A 19,114-nucleotide genomic window follows, 5' to 3' on the forward strand; every position below is an offset into this window, starting at 1 on the left:
ATACAGTATATTGAAAGCCTATGAAACGTTTGAAGTTAGTGGAGATCTTACTAGGTTGTTGTCGTCCTGGAAGGCGTAGTGCAGGGTGGTGATCCACTGGCTGTCCCCGTTGACCAGCACGTCCCGCTCCTCCCGGAAACACGCCGTCTGAGGGAGAGGTCAAAGGGCAACCGTCATACAAACAGAATGAATAGAATGTAGCTACTCTCATTGGCACACACTATGCGCCATCACTCTTTGGTCCAACCCAGTGATTCTTTTGGGCAGGAGCTCACCAGAACTGAGGACCGGCACCTCAAATTTTATTCTGATTGACTTCCTGCACCTTATAGAATATCAGCTAAAAAGTATTGCAGAGTTCAACCGATTTCAATCGAAGTCAAGCACTGTTCAAACTTGTGTGTGTACTGAATTCCTGTGTCTGCTAGTGGTGGGAAACCATAGAAATATAATCTTTTGAGTCTATCTCTACGTGGGAAACCCCCTTTCAGAACGTTTGGGGGTCAATTAAGTATATAAATTCAATTACACTTTCTAACAAACTTGTGGACAAAGGGAAAGCTCATTCTAACTCTATGAGCAAGCCAGCCTCTGTGCTCTGCCTGTAGCTAGACTACACTATATATACAAAAGTATGTGGACACCTCTTCAAATTAGTGGATTCGGCTATTTCAGCCACACCCGTTGCTGACAGGTATATAAAATCGAGCACAGAGCCATGCAATCTCTACATTGGTAGTAGAACGGCCTTACTGAAGAGCTCAGTGACTTTCAACGTGGCACTGTCATAGGATGCCACCTTTCCAACAAGTCAGTTTGTCAAATTGCTGCCCTGCTAGAGCTGCCCAGGTCAACTGTAAGTGCTGTTATTGTGAAGTGGATACGTCTAGGTGCAACAACGGCTCAGCTGCGAAGTGGTAGGCCACACAAGCTCACAGAACGGGACAGCCGAGTGCTGAAGCGCATAGCGAGTAAAAATGGTCTGTCCTCGGTTGCAACACTCACTACAGAGTTCCAAACTGCCTCTGGAAGCAACGTCAGCACAAGAACTGTTTGTCGGGAGCTTCATGAAATGGGTTTCCATGGCCGAGCAGCCGCACCCAAGCCTAAGATAACCATGCGCAATGCCAAGAATCAGCTGGAGTGGTGTAACGCTCGCCGCCATTGGACTCTAGAGCAGCGGAAACGCGTTCTCTGGAGTGATAAATCACGCTTCACCATCTGGCAGTCCGACGGACGAATCTGGGTTTGGCGGATGCCAGGAGAACACTACCTGCCCCAATGCATAGTGCTAACTGTAAAGTTTGGTGGAAGAGGAATAATGGTCTGGGGCTGTTTTTCATGGTTCGAGCTAGGCCCCTTAGTTCCAGCGAAGGGAAATCTTAACGCTACAGCATACAATTACATTCTAGACTATTCTGTGCTTCCAACTTTGTGGCAACAGTTTGGGGAAGGCCCTTTCCTGTTTCAGCATGACAATGCCCCCATGCACAAAGCAAGGTCCATAGAGAAATGGTTTGTTGAGATAGGTGTGGAAGAACTTGACTGGCCTCCGCAGAGTCCTGACCTCAACCCCATTGAACAACTTTGGGATGAATTGGAACGCCGACTGCGAGCCAGGCCTAATCGCCTGACCTCACTAATGCTCGTGGCTGAATGGAAGCAAGTCACTGCAGCAATGTTCCAACATCTAGTGGAAAGCCTTCCCAGAAGAGTGGAGGCTGCTATAGCAGCAAAGGGGAGACCAACTCCATATTAATGCAGATGATTTTGGAATGAGATGTTCGATGAGCAGGTGTCCACATACACCTGCTGTCCACATTTGGTCCTGTAGTGTATGTAAAGGTCTGCATTAGTAGTAGTAGTAGTAGTAGTAGTACATGGGTTTGACTCTGAAGGTTTGTTATTGCAGACAGTTTCCCATGTCCAGAGAAAGCCAGACACACAGTGGGTAGTTCTGGGAACTTCTACACACAAACACGCGCAAGCACACACACACAGGCACCACTGTGAATGTCTGCATGACTGTCAGGGGAGGCCAATGAGAAAAGCACAGAGCAGTAATAGATATACTGTACACACCTCACATGGTAAAAAAATCAAAAATAAATAAGGAAGTGATGTAATCAATTTCACATTTAATACTCTAAACTTGAGACTTGCACACATAATTGAAAATATAATGAAAATCTTGCTTCGCATGTTTTATGTAATGCATGTTTTATGCAAAAGACAGAGTTACATAATGCTATCTCCAGTTAGCATTTAGTCCTAAGTAGTGTTGTAATGCTATGGCAGTTTTTTTTGTTTTGTTTTTCTTAAACAATTAGTTTTTGATTAGCTCAGTTAAGTTCAGGCCAGGTGAGACTGAGGGAAACAGGCAATATTATACTTATGACAGTTCATTCAACATCACATTAATTTTTGACCATGATTTATTTTTCTCTGTATGCTATGAACAAGATACAGTAACATCTGATGGTTGGGAATGCATTTAGTCTGAAGGATATGAAACCAAGTATGTGTTTTTGTCTCCCAAAAGAACATTGACTAGTTGGACTCAAGTAATGCAACAATGGTTGCAATTATCTTAATAGTTAAAAATGGTCACCATGGTGTTTTCATTGCTAGGTTTAGTTTAACTTAAATCCTATGCTATGGCTGTTGTTAGCATGTAGCCCTACTGTAATGGTAGGGCTGTTGTTAGCATGTAGCCCTACTGTAATGGTAGGGCTGTTGTTAGCATGTAGCCCTACTGTAATGGTAGGGCTGTTGTTAGCATGTAGCCCTACTGTAATGGTAGGGCTGTTGTTAGCACGTAACCCTACTGTAATGGTAGGGCTGTTGCTAGCATGTAGCCCTACTGTAATGGTAGGGCTGTTGTTAGCATGTAACCCTACTGTAATGGTAGGGCTGTTGTTAGCATGTAACCCTACTGTAATGGTAGGGCTGTTGCTAGCATGTAGCCCTACTGTAATGTAGAGCTGTTGTTAGCATGTAACCCTACTGTAATGTAGAGCTGTTGTTAGCATGTAGCCCTACTGTAATGGTAGGGCTGTTGCTAGCATGTAGCCCTACTGTAATGGTAGGGCTGTTGTTAGCATGTAACCCTACTGTAATGGTAGGGCTGTTGTTAGCATGTAACCCTACTGTAATGGTAGGGCTGTTGCTAGCATGTAGCCCTACTGTAATGTAGAGCTGTTGTTAGCATGTAGCCCTACTGTAATGTAGAGCTGTTGTTAGCATGTAGCCCTACTGTAATGGTAGGGCTGTTGCTAGCATGTAACCCTACTGTAATGGTAGGGCTGTTGCTAGCATGTAGCCCTACTGTAATGTAGAGCTGTTGTTAGCATGTAGCCCTACTGTAATGTAGAGCTGTTGTTAGCATGTAGCCCTACTGTAATGGTAGGGCTGTTGCTAGCATGTAACCCTACTGTAATGGTAGGGCTGTTGTTGTTGTTGTTTTTTGGGGGGGGGTAGATCAGCTTTAATATTGCAGATAGATTGTAACTTCCATCAATGTAATTGTCTGCATCACTTCCAATCCCCCATATGTTTTTTTATCTCGCAAATAAATATATATATATATGGTACAGCATACCATATATGCTGTACCATATATATATATATATATACACACACACACACACACACAAACATACATACATACATACATACACATTCATATACACAAACATACATATACATACAGTGGGGAGAACAAGTATTTGATACACTGCCGATTTCGCAGGTTTTCCTACTTACAAAGCATGTAGAGGTCTGTAATTTTTATCATAGGTACACTTCAACTGTGAGAGACGGAATCTAAAACAACAATCCAGAAAATCACATTGTATGATTTTTAATAATTAATTTGTATTTTATTGCATGACATAAGTATTTGATACATCAGAAAAGCAGAACTTAATATTTGGTACAGAAACCTGTTTGCAATTACAGAGATCATACGTTTCCTGTAGGTCTTGACCAGGTTTGCACACACTGCATCAGGGATTTTGGCCCACTCCTCCATACAGACCTTCTCCAGATCTTTCAGGTTTCGGAGCTGTCGCTGGGCAATACAGACTTTCAGCTCCCTCCAAAAATGTTCCATTGGGTTCAGATCTGGAGACTGGCTAGGCCACTCCAGGACCTTGAGATGCTTCTTACGGAGCCACTCCTTAGTTGCCCTGGCTGTGTGTTTCGGGTCGTTGTCATGCTGGAAGACCCAGCCACGATCCATCTTCAATGCTCTTACTGAGGGAAGGAGGTTGTTGGCCAAGATCTCGTGATACATGGCCCCATCCATCCTCCCCTCAATACGGTGCAGTCGTCCTGTCCCCTTTGTAGAAAAGCATCCCCAAAGAATGATGTTTCCACCTCCATGCTTCACGGTTGGGATGGTGTTCTTGGGGTTGTACTCATCCTTCTTCTTCCTCCAAACACGGCGAGTGGAGTTTAGACCAAAAATCTCAATTTTTGTCTCATCAGACCACATGACCTTCTCCCATTCCTCCTCTGGATCATCCAGATGGTCATTGGCAAACGTCAGACGGGCCTGGACATGCACTGGCTTGAGCAGGGGGACCTTGCGTGCGCTGCAGGATTTTAATCCATGACGGTGTAGTGTGTTACTAATGGTTTTCTTTGAGACTGTGGTCCCAGCTCTCTTCAGGTCATTGACCAGGTCCTGCCGTGTAGTTCTGGGCTGATCCCTCACCTTCCTCATTATCATTGATGCCCCACGAGGTGAGATCTTGCATGGAGCCCCAGACCGAGGGTGATTGACCGTCATCTTGAACTTCTTCCATTTTCTAATAATTGCGCCAACAGCTGTTTCCTTCTCACCAAGCTGCTTGCCTATTGTCCTGTAGCCCATCCCAGCCTTGTGCAGGTCTACAATTGTATCCCTGATGTCCTTACACAGCTCTCTGGTCTTGGCCATTGTGGAGAGGTTGGAATCTGTTTGATTGAGTGTGTGGACAGGTGTCTTTTATACAGGTAACGAGTTCAAACAGGTGCAGTTAATACAGGTAATGAGTGGAGAACGGGAGGGCTTCTTAAAGAAAAACGAACAGGTCTGTGAGAGCCGGAATTCTTACTGGTTGGTAGGTGATCAAATACTTATGTCATGCAATAAAATGCAAATTAATTACTTAAAAATCATACAATGTGATTTTCTGTATTTTTGTTTTAGATTCCGTCTCTCACAGTTGAAGTGTACCTATGATAAAAATTACAGACCTCTACATGCTTTGTAAGTAGGAAAACCTGCAAAATCGGCAGTGTATTAAATACTTGTTCTCCCCACTGTACACATATCCTTTAAAAATATATATTTCCCTTTATTACTTTCCAAACCCACCACCCCTTCCCTAATTGGAGTAAACTAGTGAACAACAATGCTTAGGCCTCTACTTCCAGCTTATACATAATATATACATTTTATGGACACAGTCAATTTTACAATAATTCTATTTTGTTTGTTTTTACTCCTGAACTTCCTCTACCCTCAACCTCTCTGATCATTTTCATGATGTCCATCCGGTTAGCTTCTATATGCCATAACTTTCTAACTGTGCTCTTTCACAAAAGCTCTCAACCTATAACCTATATACATATTATGGACACAGTATGCTTTACATTAGTTATCTTGTTGTTATTAGTTGTTGTTAGTTGTTATTAGTCCCATCCTTCAACTCCATTCAACACCACCCATCTATCTCTTAACACCATCCATATTGGATTTCTATTTGCCATATATTTTTCAACTGTACTGTGATGTTTCACAAAAGTTCTGAACCCTTCTTTTCTCATTATTTCTACAGATTGTAAATTGAAAATAAACATTTTTGCTAAAAGTATTATTATATTATTGATCGATTGACTATGACTTTTCAGATCACCCAGTAATGCTATCTGCAGGGTTAGCTCCAAGTAAATATTGCAGTCCTTCAGCCATTCCTGGACCTGTGACCAAAAACAAGCTACAAATGAACAGTACCAAAACAAATGATCTAATGATTCTGTCTCTTCGCAGCAAAATCTGCAGAGCTGGGAAGATTGTATCCCCCATATAAATAACATTCTACTGGTAGCAAGAATTTTGTATAATAATTTACATAAAAAAAGTATAAGTTTTGAATCCGGTGTCGTTTTGCGTATCAGTTCATAAACACTATGCGATGGAATCAGTACGTCGAAAATCTCTTCAACTATTTTGCAATCTATATGGGACGGCTGTCAATCCTTTGGTCCTTAAATGAAACTGGTATACTTTTTTTATTTATCACAATTTTCTTTAACCAATTATGTTCTTTAATGCAGGGCTGACAGACAACTTCCTTACTTTTTCCCCCTTCCACTTTCCTCTTCCATTTTTGCGGTAATGCTGCAATTATTTGGTTGTAATTTTGGGTAGAGCAGACATTTCCATGTTTTTGTTAGCTGCATGTGCAGCTCCACCAGCCCTACCTATGATATCATTTACGAAGATTATACCTTTTTTTTTTTATCAATTAGTATATTTAAGTTTAAGCACAATATTTTTTGCATATTTTTTCTGTCGTTTCTGGAGGATTAACTTGAAACTGCAACCAACTTTCTATGGCTTGTTTTAGAAATAGTGATATTTGGGAGATGATTTCCTTTTCAAATAACTGAAAGTGAGAGGTTGTAATCTGAATAAAGGGAAAAAGGCCATTCTTGAACATGGGGTGAGACAATCTTACTAATTTGCTAGAGAACCAGTTCGGATTTAAGTATAACTTTTGTATGACTGAAGCTTTTAGTGATAGGTCTAATGCTTTAATATTTAATCATTTCTGTCCTCCGAATTCATATTCATTATATAAATAGGCCCGTTTAATTTTGTCTGGCTTGCCGTTCCAAATAAAATGGAATATTTTTTTCTCATATAATTAAAAAAAACTGTTCGCTAGGCGTAGGCAAGACCATAAGCAAATAGGTAAACTGGGATAATACTAAAGAGTTAATCAGGGTGATTTTTCCACAAATAGGCAGGTATTTACCTTTCCATGGAAGCAAGATCTTATCTATTTTTGCTAACTTTCTATTAAGATTTATTGGCGTGAGATCACTTATTTCATTTGGGATATGTATTCCGAGTATATCCACATCACCATCAGACCATTTTATTGGTCAACTACATGGTAATGTAAATTTTTTATTTTTTAGTGATCCAATACGTAATATAGTACATTTATCATAATTTGGTTGTAATCCAGAGAGGTTAGAAAATTTATCTAGATCCTCTATGAGGCTGTGGAGGGATTCAAGTTGTGGATTTAAAATAAAACATGAATCATCAGTGTACAATGACACCTTTGTTTTTAAGCCCTGGATTTCTAATCCCTTGATATTTTTTTTGGATCTGATTTTAATAGCTAACATTTCAATGCCATAATAAATAGATATGCCAATAGTTGACAACCTTGTTTTACTCCTCTTGACAGTTTAAAACTTTCGGAGAAATAACCATTATTTACTATTTTACACCTAGGGTTAGTTACTATACATGATTTTAACCCATTTTATAAGAGTAACGCTATAGCTGTTAGTATGTAGCCCTGAGGAATGCTGTAAAGCACATCTATCAAACTCATTCCACGGAGGGCCAAGTGTCTGCGGATTTTCGCTCCTCACTTGTACTTGATTGATGAAGTAAGGTCACTAATTAATAAGGAACTCGCCTCCCTGGTTGTCTAGGTGTCCAGCAGACACTAGGCCCTCCATGGAATGAGTTTGACACCCCTGCTGTAAAGCTATGGCTGTTGTTAGCATTTAGCCCTGAGTAATGCTGTAATGTTATGGCTGTTGTTAGCATGTAGCCCTGATTATTGCTGTAATGCTATGGCTGTTGTTGGTGGTATCCAGTGCTCACCTCAGCTCTCTTCAGCATCTCCCACTTGTTGAGGATCTTCATGGCAAACACCTTGTCTGCATTCTTCACTTTGACCACAGCAACCTACAGGAAACAGAGGAGAGAGGGAGAAAGAGGGAGAGTTAGAGGAGAAGAGAGAAAGTGTCCATCCACTATATTCATTACATCTATCCTGTCATGTTCAATAGGTCAAACCATAGGAAGAAGTTCAGGTAGAATCTCAGTTTGTCAATTCAAATTAAATGTCAATGATGTACCAGCTAATTGCAGTGGTCTGAAGGGATATGTCCATTCTTTTAATTATATTTCTATGATTGAAATGACACCCACCCTGTATTCAAAAGTATGCTGTGTTTCAACTGATGGCGGGTACAACACAAAAAACTGAGATTATGTTAAGTAGGGTCTAAACTACAACATATGTGAAAATGAAAACAATTAGAGTTTACGCGTTTAGATAATTGATGTTAAAGAATAAAAACGTTTTTTTCAAGAAAACTCAGAGCTTTTAAACTATATCAAACGTAACATTTTTGGTGATTAAGACATGGATGACTCATGGTAGGGTATGCAAAAAAACACTACTACCATGGGCAAATATGTATGGAAAGTTCCGTTCAAATCAAAAGGGGTGCGGTCAAAAAGTGATTGAAATCAAATGGAACAACCCAGCAAGGATAGGATACCTATCTAGATAAGCTACTGCTACGTGCTAACGTCTCTGACGCAACCATAGACAGCCCCCATTGTTAGTCCTGAGTGTAGTAAACAAAAGCATTCCTAAAACGAGTTGAGTTGCAACTCAAGGCCAGATGACTTCAGCTAGCAGGATTCCTCCCTCCTGCTTGTCTGCCTGCCAGAAGACACAAGAGAAAGCCTTTTTCACTTCAGCTTCCCCGCAACTCCCTCCGTCCGCCACAGGAGGAATTTAAACCACCAATCATCCACTCAGTCACACAAACACAAGGAAGCATGTATGTACGCACACATACGCAATTCACATACACGAAACGCACACAGAAAATTACATGCAACACACACAAAAACTCAGGCAACACACACACTCGAGTGGAGCCTGTAGTCCATTAAATGAGCGGGAGAAAAAGAAGGAGAACGCTAAATGCAAAGATAACATTCCTCTGCTGTTTGTGTTTCTCCCTGGTGAACTGATGGGGGGGAAAGGAGGAGAGGACTGTTCTTGGCAGTGGCCCTGTGTATAGCGTATACTCCCTCCCTCCCTGTTTTCTTAGCTTTCACCACTCAAACATATGTGTGAGAGCTTGACATGCAGGGTGGCTGACTGGCTGCTCTATGCTGTAGTGATATAAAAAACATTCATCAGGAGACCCCAAACATCACACACAGATGCCAAGATCTCTCTCCCAGCGCACAGACAGACGCCATCTCGCTCTCAGTTGACAATGAGATGAAATAAAAACATCCTGATGTCCTCTTTTCCCCCTCCGTTTTCTCTTCCCACTCCTCACTCCTCCGTAGGGTCTTCCTTGGGCATTATAATAATAAATAAATAAATAAATGCTTAACATATTTTCCGGTGTGCCGCTGCTAAATGAATATAGGTAAAATACTTGTTACACTATGATGGCTTATCACTGGAATGACATACAGTGCATTCGGTAAGTCAGACCCCTTGACTTTTTCCACATTTTGTTAAGTTACAGCCTTATTCTAAAATTGATTAAATCGTTTTTTTCCCCCTCAATCTACACACAATACCCCATAATGACAAAGCAAAAAAAAAAAAAAAACTATAACATTTACATAAGTATTCAGACCCTTTACTCAGTACTTTGTTAACGCACCTTTGGCAGTGATTACAGCCTCAAGTCTACATGGGTATGACGCTAAAAGCTTGGCACACCTGTATTTGGGGAGTTTATCCCATTCTTCTCTGCAGATCCTCTCAAGCTCTGTCAGGTTGGATGGGGAGCGTTGCTGCACAGCTATTTCCAGGTCTCTCCAGAGATGTTCGATCGGGTTCAAGTCCGGGCTCTGGCTGGGCAACTCAAGGACATTCAGAGACTTGTCCCGAAGCCACCCCTGCGTTGTCTTGGCTGTGTGCTTAGGGTCGTTGTCTTGTTGGAAGGTGAACCTTCGCCCCAGTCTGAGGTCCTGAGCACTCTGGAGCAGGTTTTCATCAAGGATCCCTCTGTACTTCGCTCCGTTCATCTTTGCCTCAATCCTGACTAGTCTCCCAGTCCCTGCAGCTGAAAAACATCCCCACAGCATGATGCTGCCACCACCCTGCTTCAACATAGGGATGGTGCCAGGTTTCCTCCAGACTTGACACTTGGCATTCAGGCCAAAGAGTTCAATCTTGGTTTCATCAGACCAGAGAATCTTGTTTCTCATGGTCTGAGAGTCTTTAAGTGACTTTTGGCAAACTCCAAGCGGGCTGTCATGTGCCTTTTACTGAGGAGTGGCTTCCGTCTGGCCACTCTACAATGAAGGCCTGATTGGTGGAGTGCTGCAGAGATTGTTGTCCTTCTGGAAGGTTCTCCCATCTCCACAGAGGAACTCTGGAGCTCTGTCAAAGTGACCATCAGGTTCTTGATCACCTCCCTGACCAAGGCCCTTCTCCCCCGATTGCTCAGTTTGGCCGGGCGGCCAGCTCTAGGAAGAGTCTTTGTGGTTCTAAACTTCTTACATTTAAGAATGATGGAGGCCACTGTGTTCTTGGGGACCTTCAATGCTGCAGAAATGTTTTAGTACCCTTCCCCAGATCTGTGCCTTGACACAATCCTGTCTCGGAGCTCTACGGACAATTCCTTCGACCTCATGGCTTGGTTTTTGCTCTGACATGCAATGTCAACTGTGGGACCTTATATAGACAGGTGTGTGACTTTCCAAACCATGTCCAATCAATTGAATTTACCACAGGTGGACTCCAATCAAGTTGTAGAAACATCTCAAGGATGATCAATGGAAACAGGATGCACCTGAGCTCAATTTCGAGTCTCATAGCAAAGGGTCTGAATACTTAAATAAATAAGGTATTTCTGTTTCTAAAAACCTGTTTTCACTTCGTCATTATGCGGTATTGTATGTAGATTGATGAGGAACATGTTGTATTTAATCCATTTTAGAATAAGGCTGTAACGTAACAAAATGTGGAAAAAGTCAAGGGGTCTGAATACTTTCCAAAGGCACTGTAAGAGGGACCTCTGGCCAGAGACCTTATAATCATGATGTCTTCATAATCATTACATAGATCTAGGCCTAAGCTATGTCTTTGCCTGCCAACCACTGAACACTGTTGTTGTTGTGAATAGGCCTGAAAATATACAGTGAACTGAATAGGCCTGTGATTGTAAATGTTTGTTTATTAATTAAACAAATCCAGCTACTTACTTTGTTGCTGCTTTTCCAGCTAACTCAGTAGATTTGGTTAGCATGTAGGCTAGGCTATATGAAATATACAGGCCCGCTGACACAGCACAGGAGGCACAGAGACAAAAGGCGTCCGCATGCTTCCCATCCGAAACAGTTCGGAACAGTTTGTGCATATATTATGACGACATTTTGTGCCCGTTTTGTTCGTTTTGGCCTTCGGCAAGGGTTTATTTGGCAGTTCCTGGACACAAAATTATTTCTCGAGGCAAACCGAAGTTCAGTAGCCGAAGTCTACGCCCCTTCGTTTGTGATTGGCCAACAGTAGGGATTCTTCAATTAAGTGTTTGTTGTCATTCAATGATAGACCACTCGTTTTCAGGCACATTTTGCACTTCAGAAATACTGCACCAAACATCTTAGTTTGATGTAAAATTGTGCGACTAAGATCTCCTCGGCAAAAACATAAAAATCTGTAACAGATTTCTTGAGTTACAGTATCTTAGATTAAGTCTGACTGTTTTGAGGAAGTGTATACTGGCTACGGAGTCTCAAGATGGACAAACAGTACCATTGCCACTTTTTTCTCGTTTTTCAAGCGGAGGTCTTTTAAGGGTGTACGCGAGTACACTCGTTTGGTTTGCCTAGCCGAGTTTGACTAGGTGCCAACCCGAACCGAAGCATGCGGAAGGAAGCCTTTAGGCCTACTTCAACACAAGGTGCTAAAAGAGGTACAGTACACCACAGGGGCTATATCATAAATAAAATAAGTAGAGAGTCAACCGTGAGGCTGTAGCTTAGCTAACGTCAGAGCCACAGATATAACTCTAGCACGGGCGGACACCACTGCTAGCCTGACACGGGGCTAAGGACCAGGGCACAACCATGTTATTCTTTCATTCACTGTGAAATAAAACCCCAGTAAAAAAGGGTCTGAAACAGGCCATATGGGCCGCAGCACTGGGCAGAGCTCCAACCAACCCATTCCACCACACCTGGGTTCAAACACTATTCAAAATCTTTCAAATACTTTGAGCGTTTTCGCTAACATGCCTGGACCAACAGGCGCCAAGACAGCTTTTACCCCCAAGCCATAAGACTGCTAAATAGTCAATTAATGGTTACCCGATCTGAAATGACCCCATCTTGCACTGACCCTACGCACACTCACAAACTAAATTGACACACACACATACCGACAAAAAACACACACACATACACTTTTACACTCATCATTTGATGCTGCTACTCTGTTCTTTATTTGACTCTTATTATTATCTATCCTGATTCCTAGTCACTTTACCATGCCTTCATGTACAAATCTTCCTCAAGTACCCCATACCTCTGCACACTGATGTGGTACTGGTACTCCCTGTATATAGTTACATTCTTGTGTATTTTATTTATTCCTCGTGTTACTATTTTATTTTTAAACTCTGCATTGTTGGGAAGGGCCCGTACAGGGGTCTGAATACTTTCCGAAGGCACTGTAAGTAAGCATTTCATGGTAAAGTCTACACCAGTTGTCTTCGGCGCATGTGACAAATACAATTTGATTTAGATTTTTTGGAGTGTCAGATGGGTGGGGTTTACCAGTTTGGAACTATTCTATTGGTCCATGAAGCAAGGCAAGCTCAATCAACCACAGATAAATTAGGCTATTTGAAATTATTTCAAATAGTATTGAACCCAGCAGCACAGCAGCTAGCTATAATATACAAAGACCATGTGTCACACATCATGTAACCTTACACGGCTGAGTTTCTGCTGCCATTGCTAGCTACCTGCCTAGCTCTCCAACATTCCCCAGGTTTGACATCACACGCAGTAGAAGACATAATAATAACTATATTTCAACTCATGCCCCCGAGCCGTGAAGAAGAAAAATAAGGGTTAGTGTTAGTTTCCTTTTCTATTCTTTTTTTATAAAAAACATTTCACAACGACAGTGAGGAAAATATTAAAGCATTCTCTTACATGTTGAGTCATGCATATAGCATGTGGCCTAGTGACCCATGTCTTGCTGCTGGGATCACACTGTGCACCAACTATCAAATAGCCTATATATCACCAATTGCCCAGATTCTTGAGGAACTATATTGTCTTTACATGCATTGTTCTGTTGTTGTAATTGTCTCTAGGCTCTATGTAGGCTACACTTGAAATGCTTTTTCTTTGCTGATGTCTTGCGAGCTTTCTATTGAGGTTCAAACTTCCTAGTGAAATAAAGGTTATAAAAAAGTACAATGAAAGGCACCAACAAAAAAAGAACATACCTCTCCAAAGGCTCCTCGTCCAATCACCTTGAGGATCTCAAAGTCCTCTTTGTGCAGGCGCATCTGTTTCACCTTGGAGGTGAAGGGTTTGGCTGCAGGAAGAGAGAGAGAGAGAGAGAGCGAGAGAGGTTAGAATTCTGGGGTCTTAAAACATTGAACTTGACCTGAGAATGTGCAAACTAAAATAGTTGCGCATCATCATGATTAAATTCATAAAAACAATAAAATACATTTTTAGCTGGATATTAAAACAATCTGACACAAAGCAAGTGGCACACAGGTAAATCCATTAGAATTTAATCATTTTTTTATTTAAATAAAACTTTCCATACATGTTTGCCCATGGAAGAAGTGGTCAGAAAGATAAAGTTGCTCAAAGTTGACCCATTTCGCTTACCACACCATACAATGAGACATCCATGTCTTCATCAATGGATGAGTATGATATCATTTAAAAGCTTACAAACAGGGTTGTCAAACAATGTCAAAATAATTCTCCCCAATTTCGTGATATCCAATTACAGTCTTGTCCCATCGCTGCAACTCCCCTACGGACTCAGGAGAGGCGAAGGTCAAGAGCCATGTGTCCTCCGAAACACGACCCTGCCAAGCCGCACTGCTTGTTGACACACTGCACGCCTAACCCGGAAGCCAGCCGTACCAATGTGTCGGGGGAAACACCGTCCAGTTGGCCCCCGAAGTCAGCTTGCAGCTGCCCGGACCGCCGCAAGGAGTCGCTAGAGCGCGATGGGACAAGGAAATCCCGGCAGGCCAAACACTCCCCTAACCCGGACGCCACTGGGCCAATTGTGCGCCGCCTCATGGGTCTCCCGGTCACGGCCAGCTGTGACACAGCCTGGGATCGAACCCAGGGCTGTAGTGATGCCTCAAGCACTGCGATGCAGTGCCTTAGACCCGCTGCGCCACTCGGGAGGCCCCAATTGTTTTATTTTAACCTTTAACGTTAATTATCAAAAAATTTGTTTACTCCCATTTTTTTCATATTCACATATGTTGTAGCTCAGACCCTACTTTACATCTGAAGTTTTTGTGTTGTGCCCGCTGTCGGTTGAGACCAGTGATGTATATAAACCCTGGATTGCTGATACTGTGTATTGGCCATTGAGAGGCATTGAAGCCACCGGTCATCTAGACTATATATATAAATCATTGGTTGAGACACATGCTCTTGAATAAAGGGTGGGTGTCATTTCAAATCATAGAAATAGAATTCACAGAATGGACCTATCCCTTCATACCACTGCATTTTAGCTGGTACAGGTAAACCGTTGACATGTTAAATGTTAACTTCTAATTACTACCACAAAGATGGCTGACATTCCACCCACCGTCGAATATCAACTTAAAATGGTCATCATGTCTATTATATTAACTATATTTCTATGATTTCAATAGGTTTACTATGGAGGACTGGCAGTATAATTTAAATCGAGAGATATTCCCATTCAAGTCAACGTTCTCTGATGTGTGGACCTCCAACCATCTTTGTGGTACCATTTGAAAGTTGACATTTCAATTTGATTCCCATTTTACTACATTTATCAGACAAAAAACGAAGCACGACACCCACCCTGTATTTAAGAGCATGTTGTGTCTCAACCGATGGCAGGCACAACATAAAACCTGAGATGTAAAATAGGGTCTAAGCTGCAACATTGGCGAATTAGAAAATAATATCAGAGTTCATGCATTTTTAGATAATAAAAAAAAAATGTAATGACCATTTCTATTTAAAAAAAAATATTCACTGTAAGCTTTAAAATGATATCGATCTCAACCCTTTATATTTTCCAGTGATGAAAACATGGATGTCTCATGGTATGGTGGGGTATGCAAAATAAGTCAACTTTGAGCACCTTTATCTCTTGAATGTTTTGGCATTCAGGTCCAAAAAGTCACTTTCTGAGCACTTCTACAATGGGCAAATTTGTATGGAAGGTTTCGTTCAAATCAGAAGGGGTGTTGTCAAATAGTGATTGAATTCAAATGGATTTAGCCACTAGTAATGATTTCCGGTGAGTGTCCTTCTGCCTGTCAGTCCTGTATGCTGAGGGGTTGATATAGGGTCAATCTAGATCATGACCGCTGAGATCTTTATAGTAAACCACAGTGGTCTGGAAGTGCAGAGGGCAGTGATAAAACTGTCTATTGTTACCCTTACATTTGACCTAGCCTAGCGTTCTGGGTGACTCACAAAGGTAATCTGGAGTCAACAGACAAGCAGCATTTTCCCTACTTTGTAGAGGATGGCCATTCATCCACTTCCTTTTTTACTGGATCCTCCATTAAACCTGAGGTAGACTGCCAGTTGGTTAGTTGGTTCAGCAGGGTCGGACTACTGAGCAGCAGATTGGATACTCTTCAACATAATACAGACCTATTAAATGCCTATAGGCCTAGTTGTTAGGATATAGCCTAGGACTACTGATGGATGGAGCTGAAGATCTGTGCAGCATTTTGCTTAGGTGGACCATTGTGCACAAGCAGAATACAAGGGTTACATCAAATACTCATTAATTAATTCATTCATTCATTCCTTCATTTATTCATCCATCCACTGGTTAGCCTTCCATCCCTGGCACGGTCATCGTGAGCCAGGCTTATCCAGAGAGGCCCTTGGCTCCCATGTCAGAATCCCAGCGAGGGTCACAGCCAGCCAGAGAGAACATCAGACCAAACCATTGCCCCACAACAACTTTTACTGATAAAGGAAAGGCGGGGTGGGGCTTTCAGTTGCTCAGTGTGGTATGAAGAATATGAATACCGATGTCCCTTCTGTGATTATATATACTGTAAGAGTGCATATCAAGTTAGTCACATGCACAAGTACAGTGATATACCTTTCTTGCTAGCTCTAAACCCAACAATGCAGAAATCAATATCAATGTAGTGCAAAGAATAACAAGATAGAACAAAAACACGAGAACTAAGTAAGCTACAGGGTCAGTTCCAATACCATATTTACAATGTGCAGGGATCCTGGAGTGATAGAGGTATATACGTTATAGTGTATGTGGACAGCCCTTCAAATTAGTGAATTCGGCTATTACAGCAACACAGTTGCTGACAGGTGTATAAAATCTAGCACAAAGCCATGCAATCCCCATAGACAAACATTGGCAGTAGAATGGACTTACTGAAGAGCTCAGTGACTTTCAACGTGGCACCGTCATAGAATGGCATCTTTCCAACAAGTCAGTTCGTCAAATTTCTGCCCTGCTAGAGCTGCCCAGGTCAACTGTAAGTGCTGTTATTGTGAAGTGGAAATGTCTAGGAGCAACAACGGCTCAGCCGCGAAGTGGTAGGCCACACAAGCTCACAGAACGGAACCGCCGAGTGCTGAAGCGCGTAGCGCGTCAAAATCATCTGTCCTCGGTTGCAACACTCACTACTGAGTTCCAAACTGCCTCTGGAAGCAACGTCAGCACAAGAACGGTTAGTCGGGAGCTTCATGAAATGGGTTTCCATGGCTGAGTAGGCGCACACAAGCCTAAGATCACCATGCGCAATGTCAAGCATCGGCTGCAGTGGTGTAAAGCTCACCGCCATTGGACTCTGGAGCAGTGGAAACGCGTTCTCTGGAGAGATGAATCACGCTTCACCATCTGGCAGTCCGACGGACGGATCTGGGTTTGGCGGACGCCAGCAGAACGCTACCTGCCCCAATGCATAGCGCCAACTGTAAAGTTTGGTGCAGGAGGAATAATGGTCTGGGGCTGTTTTTCCATGGTTCGGGCTAGGCCCCTTAGTTCCAGTGAAGGGAAATCTTAACGCTATAGCATACAATGACATTCTAGACGATTCTGTGATTCCAAATCTGTGGCAACAGTTTGGGGAAGGCCCTTTCCTGTTTCAGCATGACAATGCCCCCATGCACACAGCGAGGTCCATACAGAAATGGTTTGTCGAGATCGGCGTGGAAGAACTTGACTGGCCTGCACAGAGTCCTGAACTCAACCCCATCGAACACCTTTGGGATGAATTGGAACGCCTACTGCGAGCCAGGCCTGATCGCCCAACATCAGTGCCCGACATCACTAATGATCTTGTTGCTGAATGGAAGCAAGTCCCCGCAGCAATGTTCCAACATCTAGTGGAAAGCCTGGACCAACTCCATTAATTCCCATGATTTTGGAACGAGATGTTCGACGAGCAGGTGTCCACATACCACATACATTTGGTCATGTAGTTTATGTATAGGGGTAAGGTGACTAGGCATCAGGATATATGATAAACAGAGTAGCAGCAGCGTATATGATGATTGTATGTGAGTGCATGTGCGTAGAGTCAGTATAAATGTGTGGGCATGTTATGTGTGTGTGTGAGCAAATAAAGGGTGTGTGTTTGTGTATGTGTGTGTGTGTGTGTGTGCGTGCGTGTGTGTTGGAGTGTCAGTGTGTGTGAATGTGTAGAGTCCTGTGAGTGTGCATAGAGACAGTGAAAAAATAAAAAAACATGTTATACAAGGGTCAAATCAGATGGCTAACAAAATGGCTACAGGGACTATTTAGAAGTCTTATGGCTTGGGGATAGAAGCTGTTCAGGAAGCAGATAGAACTGTCTATGGCGGTGGCTGGAGTCTAACGATTATCCAGGCCTTCCTTTTACACCGCCTGATATAGAGTTCCTGGATGGCAGGGAGTGATGTACTGGGCTGTCCGCACCACCCTCTGTAGTGCCATGCGATCAAGGGCGGTGCTGTTGCCATACCAACCAGTGATGCAGCCAGTCAAGATGCTAGCAATGGTACAGCTGCATAACTTTTTGAGGATTAGAACCTCCTGAGGGGGAAGAGGCGCTTTCGCACCTTCTTCACGACTGTGCGCACGTGTGGACCATTTTAAGGAACTTGAAGCTGTTGACCCGCTCCACTGCAGCCCCGTCGATGTGGATGGGGGGACAATGGTGTTAAACGCTGAGATGTAATCAATTAACAGCATTCTCACATAGGATTTCCTCTTATCTAAATCAAATCAAATCAAATTGTATTGGCCACATGCGCCGAATACAACAGGTGCAGACATTACAGTGAAATGCTTACTTACAGCCCTTAACCAACAGTGGGTGAGGGCAGTGTGGAGTGTGGAGTGCAATTTAGATTGTGTCGTCTATAGATCTGTTGGGCGGTACGCAAATTGGAGTGGGTCTAGGGTGTCTGGGATGATGAAGTTGATGTGGGCCATAACCAGCCTTTCAAAGCACTTTATGATTACAGTGAGTAATGAGTGCTACAGGGCGGTAGTCATTGTGGCATGAAGCCTTAAAGTTCTTGGGAACAGGAATGATAGTGGTCAGCTTAAGACGTGGGGATTACAGACTGGGATAAGGAGAGGTTGAAAATGACCGTGAATATGTCTGCCAGCTGTTCTGCGCATACTCTGGAGCATAATCTCTGTTTCTGATGACCATTCCTCAACGGAGCGAGTCACGGGTAGTACCTGTGAACTCGGAAAAATGGCATGAATAATTTCTGGGGTTTCAATAAATATTTCACAAGAGTCTGTTTTCCTTATGTCCGTCCACACCACATTGTGGGAAGTAGAACGAGCCGACGCTTAGCTTG

The 19,114-nt window shown here is 42.6% G+C and overlaps 1 protein-coding gene across 1 annotated transcript in view; it reads right to left on the bottom strand.

Moving 5' to 3' along the window:
* Positions 1 to 19,114, bottom strand: part of cdc42bpab (CDC42 binding protein kinase alpha (DMPK-like) b) — a 90,374-nt gene that overhangs the window by 45,008 nt on the left and 26,252 nt on the right. The window contains exons 2-4 of the mRNA XM_084151330.1: positions 13,531 to 13,622; positions 7,904 to 7,987; positions 52 to 147 (exon numbers count right to left, since the gene is read on the bottom strand). Of these exons, the coding sequence (XP_084007456.1) occupies positions 52 to 147; positions 7,904 to 7,987; positions 13,531 to 13,622 (272 nt within the window). The remainder of the gene's footprint in view (positions 1 to 51; positions 148 to 7,903; positions 7,988 to 13,530; positions 13,623 to 19,114) is intronic.

The sequence above is a fragment of the Coregonus lavaretus genome (assembly GCF_964263955.1).
Source record: "Coregonus lavaretus genome assembly, chromosome: 33".
Lineage (NCBI taxonomy): Eukaryota > Metazoa > Chordata > Actinopteri > Salmoniformes > Salmonidae > Coregonus > Coregonus lavaretus.